This window comes from Eubalaena glacialis, chromosome 6 (assembly GCF_028564815.1).
Source record: "Eubalaena glacialis isolate mEubGla1 chromosome 6, mEubGla1.1.hap2.+ XY, whole genome shotgun sequence".
NCBI lineage: Eukaryota > Metazoa > Chordata > Mammalia > Artiodactyla > Balaenidae > Eubalaena > Eubalaena glacialis.
This window is the reverse complement of record NC_083721.1, coordinates 79,388,659-79,407,734: the sequence shown is the minus strand read 5'-3', so window position 1 is coordinate 79,407,734 and position 19,076 is coordinate 79,388,659. Positions and strand designations below refer to the sequence as shown.

The window sequence follows — 19,076 nt, the reverse complement described above, 5'->3', positions numbered from 1 at the left end:
GTGAAATCCTGGCACAACCAATGGTAGTTCTTTCCTGCCAATCACCAAGCAAGTAGAGCACAAGCCAAAATGAATGACCTATTCTGGCTTTCCTATCCTTAGGAAGGCTGTAGTCCAGTGGGAAATTAGGAGTTGGAGCACAAAAGGTAAAAATTAGACAAACATTGAAGGTGTTTTATTTCCAACACAAAACTATGAAAAACTTTCAAAAAAGTAATGTCTCATTCATTCCCTACATAATAGCTACTCAATATATATATTGTTGAATCATTTGCACATAAACCTTTACTTGAGATACAGTATTAAAGAAGGGCAGCAACACATTTTTACAGAAAATTTTATTATTTTTTAAAAATCTGAACAATTTCACTACATTATTTTTTTAAATGTATTTCAGGAACAGAGATAATGGTAAAATAATTAGGAAGTGATCAGTTTTGAGTAATTATTATCTTTGTTTTCCTAAATTATTTAAGTTTAATATTTTATAATAAATTATAATAATAATTGTGTTTAACAACTAGCTAGGAATATTCCAGAAAATTTAGCAGTCTGCTTTCATTAGACAATACTCCAGCACAACAGTGGATCCTAGGGTAAGTTCTTCAGGTCTAGACCTCAGTTTCCTTATGAAATAAGGGAGCAAGACTAGACAGACTCTAAGATCACAGCCAACATTGACATTCTATGAGGTCCTTGAAGATTTAAACTCATGTGTGACCTCATCTTCCCAACTGTGAGAGCAGTTGGTGAGGTGGCCCCTCCAGGTCTGTTCTCATGGAGATTTCTGGTGCCAGATTCTCTCTCTAGCAGAATAACTGACACCCAGTCAAGGGGACCTTTGAGCCAGGAAATCTAGGAACAGCCCACGTTCTTCTCATCTGCATCACTACTAACTGCTGTTTTATTTCGTTAAGTGAAATAGGGGATGTTTGTCTAGAATCAAGTATATTTCCTAGTTTTATAACTTTAAGTTTGGATGATCTAAAGGGAACTAAGGAGGCTTTAAATATTCAGAAAAAATAATGGGAACTGCTGCAAGAACCTGAGTTGGGTAATTCATGATGAGAATTAACATCTGATGCATAAATTTGTTCTTACTGGACTGTGAATAAAGACCGATGTTGAGTATAATATAGCAGAATGAACTGATTTCTTTTCAGATTTCAGCTTTTCCATATATTATATAAATACATATAATATATGATGTATTTATTATATATATATGTATTTTCATATACATATGAAAAACTGCGCTGGATGGTCTTTGAGATCTATTCATTCTAAAATCCATCTATAACACTAAGGTTGTTTTGAACTTTGAAATTTTAGAGATTTGGAGACTTTTCAGGAGAGCTGAAAGAACCTAAATGTTAGACAGACTCCAATGATGACTTTTAGGTAAGAACAGGAAAAGTGAGACGGAATACAGGCTGTTATCAGATACTCCTTGGTGTTTTCAGGTCATTTCTACAGAGTAGGACCTTCCTTCCTTCCTTCCTTCCTTCCTTCTTTCCTCCCTCCCTCCCTCCCTCTCTTCCTTCCTTTCTTTCTTTCTTTCTTTCTTTTCTCTTTCTTTCCTTCTTTCCTCCTTTCTTTCTTTCTTTCTTTCTTTCTTTCTTTCTTTCTTTCTTTCTTTCTTTCTTTCTTTCTTTCTTTCTTTCTTCCTTCCTTCCTTCCTTCCTTCCTTCCTTCCTTCCTTCCTTCCTTCCTTCCTTCCTCTTTCTTTTCCAGGAAAAATAGCTGAAAAGAAAAAAAAAAAATACTTAAGGCTTGCTGTCTTTGGGTGTGACTTTTTTTTTTTTTTTAACATCTTTATTGGAGTATAATTGCTTTACAATGGTGTGTTAGTTTCTGCTTTATAACAAAGTGAATCAGCTATACATATACATATATCCCCATATCTCCTCCCTCTTGCGGCTCCCTCCCACCCACCCTATCCCACCCCTCTAGGTGGTCACAAAGCACCGAGCTGATCTCCCTGTGCTATGCGGCTGGTTTAATAAAACCACTCGAACAGAGTGATTGTTCTATGAGTGAATTGATACTGAGATTCACCCAAAGGCAAAATGTTGGACGATAGGTAGGACTTAACCTCATTCTTCCTGCCCTATGACACCAACTGATCACTTTCCTTCCTTTCTCTCAAAAATGTTTTACATATTTATTCAGAAATGGAAATCAATAATGGGTTTGCAAAGAAGAGACCTTGAAGATCCTCAAGCCTAGAGCACTGATTTTTTTTTAACAGAACCCTTTCTTCAAATGAAATCTTGCTCAGAGCCCTAATACATGTAAGACAGGCAAAAGACAAACTTCATGGTGTTAAGGAGAGAGGAGATCTACCAGTATGCCCATTTCTTTACATCTGGTGAATACACTGAGACACCTAAGGTTTCATGAAACACAATTTGATAACCACCAATCTATCCCACAGCCCACCCCCATCTTTTGTTATAAAGCCCTCTTGATGCTTGAGGCCCTGGGGGAGGAAGTTGCCCAGTTTAATGTAGCAAGTCTGAGACAAAGGTGATCTAGGAGAAACTGAGAGGTGATGGGGGCATTGTTTTGGTCCAAGGACACAGATACAGGATGAAAGGTTTGAACTGGATTGAAATGAGGGATAATTCTGGTTTAATGTAATTACTTCTGTGTGACACTTTTGCAACTTTAGCAGACTTTTCAAATATATTATTTAATTAGCTCAATTCAGTAAGTATTGCCTGGATACAAATTATATAGTATTTGACCTAATAGAACCAATGTATTGATTGTGTAAACGTGAAAATGTATAATACATTTCTATAAGTAAACCTTTCAAGTAAGGCTTTCAACCACCCGGTGAAGGAAACATACTTGAAAAAAGTAAGGTACAAAAACGTTAAATAACTTGGGAATGGCTTCATAGAATGCCAACGGTAACCTGAGATTTGAATCCAAGTCTGTCTCACTTCAAAACCCATGTTCCTTCCACTCTAACCTCAAGGAACTATCAAACTGCAAGAAATACAAAGATGGGAGATATAGGCTTAGCCCTGAATTACTTAAAATCCTCTATAGTAATTGTTTCACAAGCAAAAAGCTAGCGTTGATGAGATCCAACAAGAGGCCAAGAAAATTTAAAGAAAAAAGATTATATTTCAAATAAGCAACCAGGAAATACATTGTGGGCAGGAGAGCACTGAGTATTGGGTAGGCATTTGAAAGGCAGTGGAGCAGAGATGATGATCCTTACGTCACATTCAAGGAAACTGAAGCTCACAGAGCTGAGGGGCATTTCCAAGGTGTTGGAGCTGGTTAGTGGTGACATCAGAGATACAGGGAAGGTCTTTTAGAAGTCAAAGAGAAACTAGAGAGAAAATATGAAACAAAGGAATAACAGAGTAAGCACAAAAAGAAACCAGAACTTCCATATAGAAATAGTGAAAGAAGTAGAAATAATAAGTGACTATGGAGCCAACAGTATTTTTCTCTCTTTTGCTTTAGAGGAAAGTGACAGTGTCTAACTTCCATCTAAGATCCTTCTTTCTTTTTGAATCAGCCCCATACTGTCTGTTACTTAAGATCTAGGTTATGTTAACTGTCAATCTCTTAGAAACTACAGCTATGTTTCTGCCAACTTTAAGAAAAAATTCTCCTTTTTTGTATTGAATGTCACATACTGAACATCACTATTACTGAGAATGTACTTCATGTTGCTGAGTTCACCTTCTAGTGCTCACCTGGCTGTCAGGCTACCAGTGTTAAGGTCTTTGGATATTAGGGACGTGCTTACGGGTCCGTGTACATGACAATCCATATGACAGTTTGTTTACTTTTTGGAGTTTGAATAATTCATATATTTGTTCACCTCCATTTTTGTCACTGGTTAGGAATTGTTTTTACTTTTATTCTCCCCAATTCCTTCTCCTATTTTATTTGAAGAAAAATTTTAATGTAAATCAAACATATTCAAAAGTGCCATCTATGGGAGAAATCTTCTTAACTGTCAGTCAGTATTAGATCTATTAAATTTTATTTCCTTTCTACTCACTAGTTGGGAGTGTATAAACCAAGTCTGGGTTCCAAATCCAAAAAAGAAATGAAGAAAATTAATTTACCCTTTCAATTTAAAGATATTGGATTTTCAGATGCTCTTCTAATTATAGCCAGATTTTCTAGATGTGCCCATCAGGGACATCATAAACTCTGATAGCCCACTCTTGTTTCCAACTCCACAAGGTTAACTTTCTCACTCCTCATTGCACCTGCTCTGCAAAGGTCATTGTATTCACTCTCATGGATTTATTTTCACCCTATGATGAGGATTTCTGTTTCTAAACTTCTAGCCCATTTCTCTCCCCAGAGTTTAAAGTTTATTCAACTGCCTGCTTCACTTTTTGTATATCCCATTGGTCCTTCAAACTTAACACGCTAAGATGGATCTCATTGTCTCTCCTTTCTTTCCAAGCTGGATCTTCCAACTGTGTTTACTGATTTAGTTAGTGGAATCATCAACCACTCAGTCCAAGAAAACTGGAAACTTGAAGTCATCCTTGACTCTACTCTTCCTTCTTCTTCTGTCAGTAACATAAACAATATCTGACTTAACCTTTTCACTAATAATTAAAATTTTCTCCGTCTTTTCCATCCCCACTTCTATCATCCTATTGTCTTCCCTGGACTTGTGCAACAACCTCCTAAATAACTTTGCCCATAAACCAGTAAGCTATAAATCCTTCCTCTATACAACTTCTGGATTTATCAATGTAAGACATATTCTGTTTCAATCTAATGCTTCAAATCCTTTAATACCGTAGGGATGGATACGCTCACCTACATATGTGATAAAAAATTATATAGAAATAAATACACTCACACATAGACACACACATAGCAAAGTACAGTAAACCTGGGAATTTCTGAAAAATATCAGTAGGTTCTATCAATGTTAATATTCTGGTTCTGATATTATATGATAGTTTTGCAAGATGTTACTTCCCATTGGGGAAAACTGAATAACTGGGACATGGATAATCTCTATATTTTTTATTACAACTGCATGTGAATCTACAATTATTCCAAAATAGGAAGTTCATTTAAAATATCTTACAAAACATTCTTCAATACTCTCTAGGAGTATTGAAATAGTTAAGCTTTTTAAAAAACATGTCACATAAGTTTCTACTTCCCTCTCCAGCTTTATCTCCTGGCATTCTCTGCCCCAAATTTTTACACTGTGCTAACAATGCCGTAGACTACTCACTCTGCACCATTAGTCCTTATCTGGCCTGACTGATTCCTTCTCATTATTTAGGGCTCTTTCCTTGATCCATCAGATGAGATGATATATTTCATCATTGTGCTTTTATAATATTATGCACACTTTTAATACATTTATTAGAGATTTGTTTTCCTTCCTTACCTTCTCTACCAGGACCTTCTAGAGGGTGACATAGTCTTATTCACTTTTTATCTCCAGTGCCCATTATCTTCCTGGCAAATAATAGATGTTCTCTATATATCTGACTTTAGCAAATGAATGTGCATCTCCATGTAGCTTAAAAATCATCAACAATAGATCCAATGCTATTACCTTCTATTATGTAACTAGACCAGATCATTCATTTGCAAATTTAAGGTGATTGACTCTCCTAGTACACTATTTATTTAACTCTCTATAATACTAACAGTAATGATTAAGAGCTTAGCTAATTTCATCCTGGAGTAAAATTAGTCTACTGATAATCACAATGAATCGCATACTAAGATGAGATATGCAGATAAAATGCAGATTTGGAGAAGATATCACCTGAGAAAGCTGATGTTTTCCTTCTCATGTATAGGGAGCAAGGCTAATTTTTTATTTTAAGTGAAGGCGAACTTGAGGACCCTACAACAAAATGAAACAAACAGAAATACCTTTCATTTGCAATCTATTCAGATGTTCGCTTATCCCTTGGTCTGACATGGAATTCTATACTCCAGTTAAAAAACACCCACACACACATTAAGATATGTAACAGGTGATTAAAAAAAAAAATCTGGATCTAGAGGTTTGAGTTTATTGTCCCTGGGCCTGATGCTAAGATGGTAGTCATGAGGGGGGTGATTATGCTGAGGGTGAAATTTTTTTTTATCTTGTTTTTTTGTTATTATTCACACTTTAACATTAATATTGTTAATAGTGATAACAACACCATTATCTACACAACCCTTTTACAGTTTACAAACTAAGTTTATATACATTATATCTCTTCTGTATCTGAGGGTGAAATTTAAATTTTCTGAACTCATTTTCATTTTCTGATTTTACTTTTTACCTGCTGGAGGCTGAATGGGCAGATAATCAGTTGAGACATTTATGAAATGGATTTAATAATAGGTCAGACTCGCTGTCAGACTTAATGAGGGAATGTTTATTTTCTTTTTGAAATTGGCAGAACGTAGATGGATAGTGGAGGTGCAGAGTGTAACAACATTATTATTTAAGAATGAAGAGCTTTGATAGAAGACTTGATTACCTGATTTTATGGCAAAATGGGATCCTTGCCACTGCCTAAAGAAACACCAGTTGTGTAACTTGTAAAATTTGCTGTGTATCCCTGCATGATTTTGAAGATTCACTTGATTTTTTTGATTAACTATGCTTTAATTTTAATATCCAGTATCATAAGTACAGAAACTATAATCCTAGTTTCATTTTTGTCCTTTTAAGGTTCGTAGAAACCCCAGCCCATTTCTCTTGGAAAGAAAGTTATTACCGATCCACTATGTCCCAGAGCACACAGACAAGCGAATTCCTCAGTCCAGAGGTTTTCCAGCACATCTGGGATTTTCTGGAACAGTAAGTATCAGATAAGCAAAGAACTGTTGAACTATTATAAACAGGTAATTTGGATGGTCAAAGTATTGCTTACTAGGACATGTTTCTAGAATCAATAAAAATCAGTTAATGTTGTTGGGAAAAAATTATTCTCTGCAATAGTATCTCTGTGTTCAAAATTCAGTGGAGATTTATTCAATTTCCAGCACCAAAAGATTATTATTGTTCTAAGGTGGTATAATTTTGGAGGATCAGAAGCTTCTCCTACCTAACCCAAAATAACTTCCCCAATGACTCTCTGATACTCAAATTTGTTCCTTTGGCTTAAAGACTCTCATTTACTGTTACGTTGCAAATACCCTCTGAGAAAGTAAAACACTAAACTTTGTTGGTCTGTATGCCTTGCTAGGAAAAGATCTCCTTCTTAAGATCAGGTTTGGATATGTGAGTAAATTAAGGGAAAGATGAAACAATATCAGAGCATTGGGGACCCAAAAGTTTAGGGTATATCCCTGATACTTTCCTTCTATTCTGTGTTCCACCTAGCAGTTCTTTGATGAGGGCAAGGATCATGACTCCTATTTTACAAACAGGGCTTAGATTTGGAATGCCAGAGATTTCACATCTGGTAATTGGTTGAGCCAGGATTCAATCCTAGGGTTTTTGACTCCAATCAACAAGCCTTGCCAACTTTAAAGCAAATAGAGCTCATTGTTACCGACTGAATGAGTGTGTTTTTGTCCCTTTTCACACTTAACACACTTTTGTTTTCCTTTATGGTAGGCCCATCTGTTCAGTTCAGCCCATTGACTTGAACTTTGTGGATGAACCATCAGAAAATGGTGCAACAAACAAGATCGAGATTAGCATGGACTGTATTCGCATGCAAGACTCAGACCTCAGTGACCCCATGTGGGTGAGTGGCATGGGCTTCCCCTTTAAATCTGTGGGCCATGCTATCCACATCTCTGTTATACCTGTCTCTTTCATGGCACATGAAAAAGCAGGCGGGTCTGAATGGGCAAGGCCACTGGAAAGCTAGTCAATGTGGTTAGCAGAAAAATAATTAGGATCTGTGGGATCTGGGTCTGCCTCAACTTTTCATGATGCATACGTTTCCACTGGTATGGGGAAGGGGGTTGGAGATAATTCCTTGCATTCTTTATCTAAATTGCTCCTCATGTCTATCCCAACTTAGAGCAGATGGTGCCAGCCCAATGTTTTACAGCTGGTGGAGACAGTCAGAACCAAAGCCAAGATCTGAATTGTATACAAAGTACTTTCCACTATGGCAAACTGCCTCTCTCATAGAATTATCCTTCTTTAATGACGGAGGATGAGGTAAATTCTACGCAAACACACAGATTCAAGTAATGGAGTAAGAGGAAAGAAGCTAACTAATATATAAAATAGGCTCTTTTTTTGGCTTTACCACTGAGTCCCTCATGATCTTAGACCTCAGTTTTTCCTCTATAAAGTGGCAAAATCTTACATGCACACACCTCCCAGGCAGCTAAGGAGTGTACGGGTTAAGGATAGTAAAACATTTTTCTGAGGCGTTTAGATGAAATTTCTTGTATTTGTGCAATCCGTCATGCTAACTGGTGGGTTTTCTTTTCTTTTTTTTAATCATTCATTCACCACACAAGCCCTACTGTGTTTTCTATAAAAAACAAATAAAAATTTGTAGAAAAATGGAAACGAAAGGAGCTAGAAAGAGGGTGGGGTGTCATAGAGTGTCTGCTGATGTGTTTAAAGAGAGCACTTTACTTGACTTTCTTTTTTTGGGGGAGGGGGTGGTTACCAAATTACTTTATTTGAAAGATGGTACAGATGAAAGATGTTTTGGTATGCCTTGCCTCTCTGGTCTGATGTAAGATTTTCCTGGAATTCTCACTATATACTCTTTAATATAGATTGTACTTTTTAATACTGGGAGAAGGGGAAGTGGGGGAAGAGGACAGGAAACAACCAAAAATAGAAAATTGTAACTTTTCAAATACACTGATATTTTGTCACCAAATTGATAAGTGAAAATACATTTCTTCATTGGCCCCTTCCATCAATTATCCTTGAGCTAGTAGAAGGAAACTGACAGATAAATCCAAGGGGCAGGTCATTCAAGGCCTTGGAATGTGTGATAATTAAATACAAATATTTATAAATATATAAATTATGATTTGACAGTGACTTAGAAATTAAGATATCCCCAATTCATTTAATAATATCACCTCTTAAGCTAACAGGTTTGCCTAGGCTGGCGCTACCTATCTTTTTACATTCTCTCCAGGCAGGGATTTTCTGTTTCTCATAAAAGCAAACCAAGTTATTTAGTTTAAAATGCAGAATCAAGCCTTTTTATTTCCAGTTCCTATTATTATTATCTTTTCACATACTGAAACATGTGGTTTCTTAATGTTCCATATTGTTTCTTCTTTGTTTTATTAGACATTTTCTCCTTGAGAACATCTCATTTTTTTTCTCCTGTCTAGCCAATTCCTATCCATCCCTCAACACCATGCTTGCCTTACCTTCTCTAGAAAAAGATTTCATATCATTGTTCTCTACTAGTCTAAATTAGAGACTATTCCTCTGAAGAAACCTAGGTATATTTTTAATCATATTACTTATGACACAATATTATAGTTGTTTCTTTCTCTATCTCTAAAGGGGACAGGAACCATATTTTGTCATGCCCAGTATTTGTTACCATGTTTGGCCCATAGTAGGACCTCAGGAATTTTTTTTAATTAATTAATTTATTTATTTATTTATTTTGGCTGCACTGGGTCTTCGTTGCAGCTTGCGAGCTCTTCGTTGTGGCTCACAGGCTTTTCTAGTTTTGGCGCACGGGCTCTAGAACACGTGGGCTCAGTAGTTGCAGCGCGCGGGCTTAGTTGTGGTATGTGGGATCTTAGCTCCCTGACCAGGGATTGAACCCGGACCCCCTGTACTGGGAGCGCAGAGTCTTAACCACTGGACCACCAGGGAAGTCCAGGAATTTGAAGTCATAAGAAGTGAGACTTGGGAGTTATCTAAAAAGTCAAAATGTTCTCTTTAAAACAGTCCTATTCAAAAGATTTTTTTTTTTCAACAGTGGAAATGTCCTATATTCCTATTGTTCAACACAGTAGCCACTAGCCACATGGCTCCTTTGGACATCTGAAATGTGGCTAGTGCAAATGAGGGACTTAACTGTAACTTTAGTTAATTTAAATTTAAATTGTTTCATGTGGCTAGTTGGTAGTGTATTGGGTAGCACAGCTCTAGAATATCACCGATCAGGGGACCATTCTCTGCTTCAACATTCACAGCAGCGAAACTTCCTGTCCTGTCCTCCTCGTGTATTCCTTCCCTTTTGATTATAGTGGGTCAGTATAAAAAGTGTTATGCTTTTTCTTTACCTCCATTGTTTCCCCAGTTCTGCTTGGAAGTACCCTGATTTGCCATTTGAGTTCTAAAACTTCAGTCATTTAAAGTTCATTTTGGTGCTTTTACAAAATAGCTAAAGGAATCTTTGGAGAAAACCTAGTGGAGTATCTGAGAAAGTGTCAGCTAAGTTAAACAATGATCTTAGAAGAGGGTAAGAATGAAGGAGAGAAAGCCAAGAAAGTTCACAGATATAATTGCTCTTGTGATAAGTATCTTGTTTAGCTAAGAATGCACTGCCTTGTGTTTTTTTAGGTTATTATTATTTAAGAAGTATTTAAGATGATTATTCATAGGTGTTCAAAATTTTTTCCTGAGCATCAGCTATGAATATATACACTTGATGTTGATTCTTTTGGAATTGATTTTTACTTATGCTCATAAGAGCAGTGGCCTGATTGAAACTGAGAGTATTCAATTTGAAATTGATCTAAATTTTCCTCTTGGATGTCAGAATTACAAATTTTCAAAGCTACGGCTTTCTTAGGCTTCAATATCGGATGATGATTAAAACGTCTGATATTTTATTTAATCTTTCCCAGAACTTTGTGAGGTAGCAATTATTATCCTTGTTTTATAAACTAAGAAATAAAAAAAGGGGGTTAAAAAACTTTTCTAGGATGACATGTATAGTCAGCAGCAGTGTCAGTATTTTGCCCACCTTACTGGGCACAATCTTTTCTCAATCTTTCTCTAAGGTATTGTATTTGAGAGGAACTTGACCTCTATTTCTTCTTGAGTACCTCTTTTTCTATGAAGTTGAGGTTCATCTGTGTGGGTAAACCTCCACTCCTCCGTCATGAGATAGTCATACCTTAGAGAGTGACCACACCTTTCCCTCCTCTGGAGAGGCACAGGACACCACTGCTAACTAGGAATGATGGAACAGAGTTCTACCATCTCTTACTAGCAACTTGGAACTTGAAATTGTATGTCAGATTGAGGGTAACAAGAAATCAGAAAATAAGAGCAGGATAGAAATATTTGCAAGGAGCAAGGGATTGAAGTGATTCAGGAAAAGCTGGAAAACAAAATGAAATGGGGTTTTGCCAGTAGGGGAAACAAAATACGTCACTTGGGAACAACTGCATTGAAAGGAGTGTAAAACTTAAAAAATAAACTTGCCTGTCTGTGACTGGTCTGGAGTTTCATCTCCATAGAACTGAGACATTGCTGTTAAAGTATAGTTCTATATGAATCCTGGGTTTTCCCTTGTCTTAAGACCATTCCAACATCCTCATAGATGTCCATGTGAGGAGGCCACATGGGTGAGACTAGATAACCATGATAGTCCTCAGCAACAGGAATGGCAAAATAGTGGACTAGCTCAGGGTGTAATAACTGGTGTTCTGGTTTGGAAAATAAGAACTAGGAACCTCTGAGATTCCTAGTCCTTCTAAACTGAGATCCGCTGTAACTGGTATGAGGTTCTTTTCTTCCATTACTTGGTAGCATATTTTCACTTTTCTGTGTATAGGTTAATAGCTAAATAGTTCCAAATCTCTGCACATAAATTACCTTCCTCTTGCATATAATAAAAAAAATTTGGGATCCCTGCCAAGCATTCTTTCACTATGCAAGAAATATGAATCTGTGGACATGAAATGACTTGTCAGATTACTAAGGACAAAAATCTTAAAATTGAGAATGTCATCCCATTTTTATTGATTTTTGAAACAACCTTCACCTTAAGAACTAGTCATGAAGTGGAGTCCTAATGTTTTGCTCTGATTATGAACAAAGGGAATATGAATTGCAAAGAATGTGTGTGCCTCCATCATTAGGATGATTTTAGTGTCACTGAAGAATAAACTACATTGGATTAGCAAATGAAGGTGAACAAGATTTCTCAAAAAATGTTAAAATTTAGGCTATGTTTCCAAGATCCTTACTGTTTCTTGATTCTGTTGTCTAATGTATTACTTTATATCTCAGCTTTGCCTTATTTATAAGCTGTCTAAGCATGCCTGTCATGTCCTTAAGAGGCGGATGATGGTATTAACACTTAAATGTTTTCCGGAATGATGGATGGAAACTATATAACACTTACTTTTGTATTTCTTTATTCTTTGTACTTTGAAGGAAGCCCTATTTAGTTGAATTGGGTTTTTCCCTAGGGATTTTAGTGGTAATTATCTAAAACCATCCATTTTTGTAAATTATTATTGTAGCATCCAGTTATAAATGAAGGGTCTTCAGCTGTACATACCAAAAAACAGTGTTTTTGTATTTGGAAAGACTTAGGTCACAGCATCTAGCATAATACCCTGTATCTTCTATGACCCAATATTATATAAGATTTCAAGTAGACTATATAGACAAGATCTAGCCACAGGCAATTCTTTAGAATTTACTTTCCTGTATGCTATGTTCTTTGTGGTACAGATGAACAAATCATGGTCTCTAGCCTTGAGAAGACCATAATATAGCAGAAAGTCAAGTGTGTATAAAATTACTTTTGAAAAGTACTCCAATGTATGTATTTTTTTTAAGGCACATAAAAAAGAAATGGTTTATTGTGGCTGAGTAAAACTGGCAATATGTTACAAAGAAGGTGCTTTTCATTTAGGCTTTGAAATATGAGTCAAATTGATCAAAAAGAGGAAAGCAAAGAGTAGTTCAAGTTTAGGTATCCATTATGAAAGTAATTTATTTAAAAAACTATAACGTGAAGTTCACAAGTTTTAAAAGATAAGACAAAATTTTGGGTAAGGGGAAATTTATATAGAAAAGAAATACAGAATATAAATTTAAAAAATTATAACACATGACAAAGGTTTAATTGCCCAAATAAACTCAACACTTAAAAACTGGGAATTCCCTGGCAATCCAGTGGTTAAGACTCCATGTTTCCACTGCAGGGGGCATGGGTTCAATCTCTTGTCAGGGACCTAAGATCCTGCAAGCTGCTCAGCCCAGCCAAAAAAAATAAAATAAAATAATAAGAGAAAGATGAATCTCCCCCTTTGGCAAAGCGTATAAGTAATTCACGGATGTTTAACATATATAAAATGTTCAACTTCTCTAATAATAAAAAATTGTGAATTGAAACAATAAAATTATTTATCATCTATTTGATCAGCAAAGATTTAAATTATTGATAATATCCAGTACTGGTGAGAGTGTTGGGAAACAGTCAGTCTTTTTACTTCTGGTAGGAGTATAAATTGGTATATGTGGCGGGCAGTTTGCCCATTCTCATTTATTTAATGTTAAATGTACTTACCCTTTGGTCTATAAGTGCCCTTCTTAGAAATTTTTTCCACAAAACAAAAATATATAAATAAGTATACATACAAACACACACACACAAACATATACAGAAATGAAGGCTTCATTGCAGCATTGTTTATAATATCCAAAATGATATGACCAGATAGAATTCTATAGACTTAAAAGTTTTGGGGGACTTCTCTGGTGGTCCAATGGTTAAGACTCCACACTTCCACTGCTGGGGTCTTGGGCTCGATCCCTCAGAGAACTAATATCCCACATGCTGTGCAGCATGGCCAAAAAAAAGTTTCTGGCCTGTGATAGAGAGGAAACTACAGTTTAAAGCAAATGAAGGTTAAGCCCACCATTGAGAGATGGTATTAGTAATTATGATGTGTGGTCTTTTTCATCTTGGCAATCCTATTGTTCATGAACCTCAGTGTGATTTCTGTATTTGTGCTTTATGTGAGTCATCCTTTATATTCTGATAAAGATTATGTAGAATTGATCTTATTTCTTGTTAAATGTTTGGTAGACTTGGCTAGTGAAACCATCTGGGCCTGAATATTTCTTTCTGGGGAGTTCTTTAATTATAAATTTAGTGTCTTTAATAGTTACAGGATTATTGAGATGATCTATTCAATCTTGGGTAAGTTTTTATAAATTGTGGGTTTTGGGAAACTGGTTAAATTTATCAAAGTTTTTGAATTTATGTATGTCGAATTGTTTGGTGTAGTCCCTTATTACACTTTTAATGTCTGTGGGATCTGTAATATCCTCCTGTTTCATTTCTAATATTGGTAACTTGTGTCCTCTGTTTCTCTGTCGGTCTTGCTAGAGATTTATCAGTTGCATCGATCTTTCAAAGAACCAGTTCAGCTTTTGAATTTTACAGTTATTTTGTATTGTCTTTCTGTTTTTATCTTCATTATTTCTGGTCTTATTTTATTTCCTTTCTTCTGCTTCTTTGGGTTTATTTTGCTCTTCTTTTTTAAGTTGTTTCAATTGAGTGTTTATATTACTGAGTTGAGATCTTTCTTCTCTTCTAATGTTAGTATTTACATTTATAAAATTTCCATTAAACACTGCTTTAGCTGCATCCCATAAATTTTGATATGTTGCATTTTCACTTTTGTTCACTTTAAAATATTTTCTAATTTCCCTTAAGATTTTTTCTTTGACCTATGTGTATTTACAAGCATGTTGCTTAGTATCCAAATGCTTAGATATTTTGTTATCTCTCCATTACTGACTTCTACTTTAATTTCATTATGATTAGAAAACATAATTTCAAATTTTTTCAATTTGTTATGCTTTGTTTCATGAGTCAAAATATTGTTTATTTTTGGTGAATGTTCCATGGGCACTTGAGAAGACTGTGTATTCTGTTTTCGCTGGGTGCAATGTTCTATAAATGTCGATTATATCCAGTTAGTTTATGATGTTATGCAGTTCTTCTATATTCTTGCTTATTTTCTGTCTACTAATTCTATTGATTACTAGCACTCAATTACTTCTCTCTATTGAGAGAAGAGTGTTGAAGTCTTCAACTCTACTTATGGATTTGTCTCTCCTTTCAAATCTGTCAGTTATTGCTTCATGTTTTTGAAAGTTTTGTTTTTAGATGCATCATATTTAAGTTTGTTACATCTCCTTTCTATCATTGTATAATATTTGTCTTTATTCTTGGTAGTGTGCTTTGCTCTGAAGTCTACTTTGTATTTATTTATATTAATATAGCCATTTTAACTTTCTTTTGATTAATGTTTGCATGGTAAATTTTTTTCTCTATCCTTTTACTTTTAACCTGTATTTATCATTATATTTGAACTGGGTTTCTTCTAAAGAGTAAATAGTTGTATCATTTTTTATCCATTCTGACAATCTCTTTCAATTGGTTTATTTACATCATTTACATTTAATGTAATTATTGATATGGATTTTTTTGACCTAACACTTATTTTTTAACTTATTTTGTCCTTTGTTCTGTTTCCCTTTTTTTGCTGCCATTTAGATTATTTGACCTATTTTTAGTATTTGATTTTAATTGTTCTATTTTGGTTCTGGCTATATCTCTTTGAATAGTTTTTAGTGATTGCTCTAGAGACTGAAATATTCATAATTTTTCACAGTCTATTGAGAATTAATATTTTACCACTTCAAACGGAATGCAGAAAACTTACCACAATATTGATATTATAACCCTTCCCATGATGTTGCAGTTGTCATATATATTACATCTATGTACATTGAATGTTACCGCAGACAGTGGTAAAATTTTTACTCTCAACTGTCAAAAGCATTTTAAAGAACTCAAGAGAATAGTCTGTTTTATTGAACATGACATTTATCATTGATATTGTTCTTCCTTTGTAACAAAGTTACAGTTCTGACTGGATATTATCAGAAAAAAATAGGGAATTCCACGTACCCTTTTGTTCATCAGAATGAATTTTTTTTCAAAGAAAAAGAGCTGCTTGTATTTTCTAAGCAGGATCATAAACCACGTCAAAGCTTTAATTTGCTGAATTTTTATTGATCAAAAGGTTATAAACATTCCCTCCATGACTCCCTCATTCTTTCCTCTCTCCCTGTCTCTACACACACACGCACACGCACACACACACATGCACGCACACACACATGCACACACACGCACATACACACGCACACACATGCACATACACACACGCACACGCATGCACACACACGTGCACACACACACACATTGACTCACATATAACTCAATTTGAACATCTATAGATATTTTCTAACAGTATAGAATTATGTATATATATGGCACATACTCTGTGAAAAAAGTGTTTTTAAGTAAGTCACTCCAGTCAAGTTGCAAGGGACTGGGTAACAGCATTGCTACCTGAGTCACACAAACATTCTAAATCTTCTTTCCTGCATGTCTTCCCTTGGCTCAAAAAGTGGAAATGCTATGTCATACAAATAGCAATAATTTTCTATGTGTCTTGGTCTCTTAGGCACCAGAAACGCACGATGTTACCCAACTCTAAGTCTGACACTAATATCAAGAGCTCACATCAAGCTCTCCATTTTCCTTCTATTCACGTCCTACTTTGATCTCCTTTAGGCTTCCAGAGCCACCCTCACCACCACTACTGTTTTCCTTTTGTTACTTCTATACATTCCCTTGCTCCTTTCCAAGTTTCTTGCTTCTTCCCATCTCCACCTCCCCCTTTTCTGGTCTTCCAGAAAACCACTAGAGTTTAATGCAGGCAGATTTGATCAACAACTTTTTTTTTTCACTTTGATGACTGACTACCTGCTATTTAATATAGGGCTTTACAATTTATTACTTACTTTAGAATTACAGCATGAGATTTATAGTCAGACATACTAGAGTTGGAATTCTGTCTTTACCAATTTTAGCTGTGTGAACTTGATAATCTCTATGAGTCTCTCCTTCCTCTTTTGTATGGATGGACATAATATCTATAATCAACCTCGAGGACTGTCATTTTTTTTTTCATTACCTGATTTGTTTTCATTCAAAGTTCCTGGCATATAAATATACAGTCAATTAAAAATTATTATCTTTGTTATTACTTGTCTATGATGATTTTCATAACAACTCTTGTGAGATAGGTGAATACGCATTACATTTTATAATAAAATACAAATTAAAAGATTGCTCTGATTATTAAAGCAATGCACACTCATTAAAAAGAATTTTAGAAGTAAGTATCAAAAATGTATAGAATTCCTACCTAATGATAATTATTATGAAAATTTTAGTTTTTTTCCAGTTGTTTTCTTAGAAGAAATAGATTTTATAAGACATATTTGGATCATGTCATATATAAATTTTGTAACCTGCTTCTTTTTCTTTGCATTCTATGGTGAACATTTTTCTCTTATTCACTAATCTTCAAAACAACATTAATCACTGTATTATATATCACTACATAGGTATGTAATGATTTATTTATCTGTTTTTCTACTCATAGATTTTTTTTTTTGGTGTATAATTTTCTACAGTGTTGTGTTAGCCTCTGCTGCACAACAAAGGGAACCAGCCACATACATTCCCTGCCTCTTGGACACCCCGCCCAATCCCACCCATCTAGGTCATCATAAAGTACTGAGCTGAGCTCCCTGTGCTGTACAGCAGGTTCCCACTAGCTATCTATTTTATACATAATAGTGTATTTATGTCAAACCTAAAGAAGAATATATACATACAAAACCCTTATTGTGCTAGCTGCTTAGAAGTATAATTATTAAGTAAAATGTATGAATACCAGTGTTATGGATACATATTATCAAATTTCTTTTCATGAGTTTTTATTTTTTTCCAATTTACACTCACACGAACTGTGCAAAAGTGTCTATAAAGTGGAAATCAATTTTGATTATACAATCTCTTCTCTAAATAATGCAAATATGTCTAAGTGACTAAAGGAGTTTCCAGTCATTTGCAAATGAAGATGAAATAATCCCTCTGGATACATTTTTAAGTGCAAAAGGGATAGTAGTTTTTGCCTGGAGATGAGTAAGACATCTTAGAGAATAGAGCATCTATGAGTAGGGTGTGTAGACCTAATTAGGATACAAAACATGTGAGGAAAGAGATGGTAAAAGAGGGATATACAAAGTATATTTCCAAGCTTTACCTTAGGATTAGCGCAGAACACGGGACTGGGCGTATTTTCTCCTTTGCCATCCAGCACTTCTTAACCCTTGCTTTTAGTATCCCTAGCATTCTTACCCCTTGGCTAGTACCATTAAAACAATCATCAACCATAATTTGTGCCATATTAACTTTTATGTATTAGTTCTATGGACACAAATGAAGCAAACAAGAACATATATTCTGTATAGCAAAAGCACTCTAATTTTTGGAAGATGGGTTTGCAGTTACTTATGTTGCTTATGAGGTGGCTCAAAATCCACTCCATTTAGATTAAGTTCAGGTGTCCCCAGAAGAGACTTTTTCTGTTCTCTTCTTTGTACAGTGTAACCAATCGGAAGGCACCACTTTGTTCAAGAGTGCCAAGCCAGGGACTTTACCTTAAACCCAAGTATGCATTTCAAACCTTGAACAAACAGTCTGCTTAATAAAATAAGGGAAAGGGTTTTCTTTTTCTCTCTTCTCTAGAAATTCACAAACATCACTTGACAGGTGACAACTCCTCCCTTACAAAAGGGGCTGTTTGCTTTTTGCTTTGGTGTTTGGGTAAACTGCAGCACGCACTGGCAGAGAATTTATTGCCTAGGGGAAGGTGTTTGCAGTCGCTGTGTTTAATCTGAAAAGAAACCCTTTTCCTGCTATCCCCTCCCTTGGTTTTGGAGGAGGGAGAGTTGGAAATGATAGCCGGGGGGGGGGAAATAGTTCCCCTAACACCTGTCTCTGGTGTAACCTCAGCAATGTTACTTAAGACACTGTGTTCAGTGTGTATGCATTCAGAATGACAAAGTTGAAGAGGGCAGATAAACAAAAAGGGATTTCAGCAGAAACACTGGAGCTGATTCTGACCTTGCCTCCTCTTAAAAACCAATCAGGTTGAAATCCTAGCATGCTGGCTTAAAGAGAATCTGATTTGTTTGAAATAATACTCATATTATTAGTCACCTGTCCTTCCTTTGGTCACCATTT

The 19,076-nt window shown here is 35.4% G+C and overlaps 1 protein-coding gene across 4 annotated transcripts in view; it reads left to right on the top strand.

Moving 5' to 3' along the window:
• Positions 1-19,076, top strand: part of TP63 (tumor protein p63) — a 220,224-nt gene that overhangs the window by 78,137 nt on the left and 123,011 nt on the right. For all 4 annotated transcript variants that reach the window (XM_061193281.1, XM_061193280.1, XM_061193282.1 and 1 more), the window contains exons 2-3: positions 6,698-6,826; positions 7,589-7,721. In XM_061193281.1, the coding sequence (XP_061049264.1) occupies positions 6,698-6,826; positions 7,589-7,721 (262 nt within the window). The remainder of the gene's footprint in view (positions 1-6,697; positions 6,827-7,588; positions 7,722-19,076) is intronic.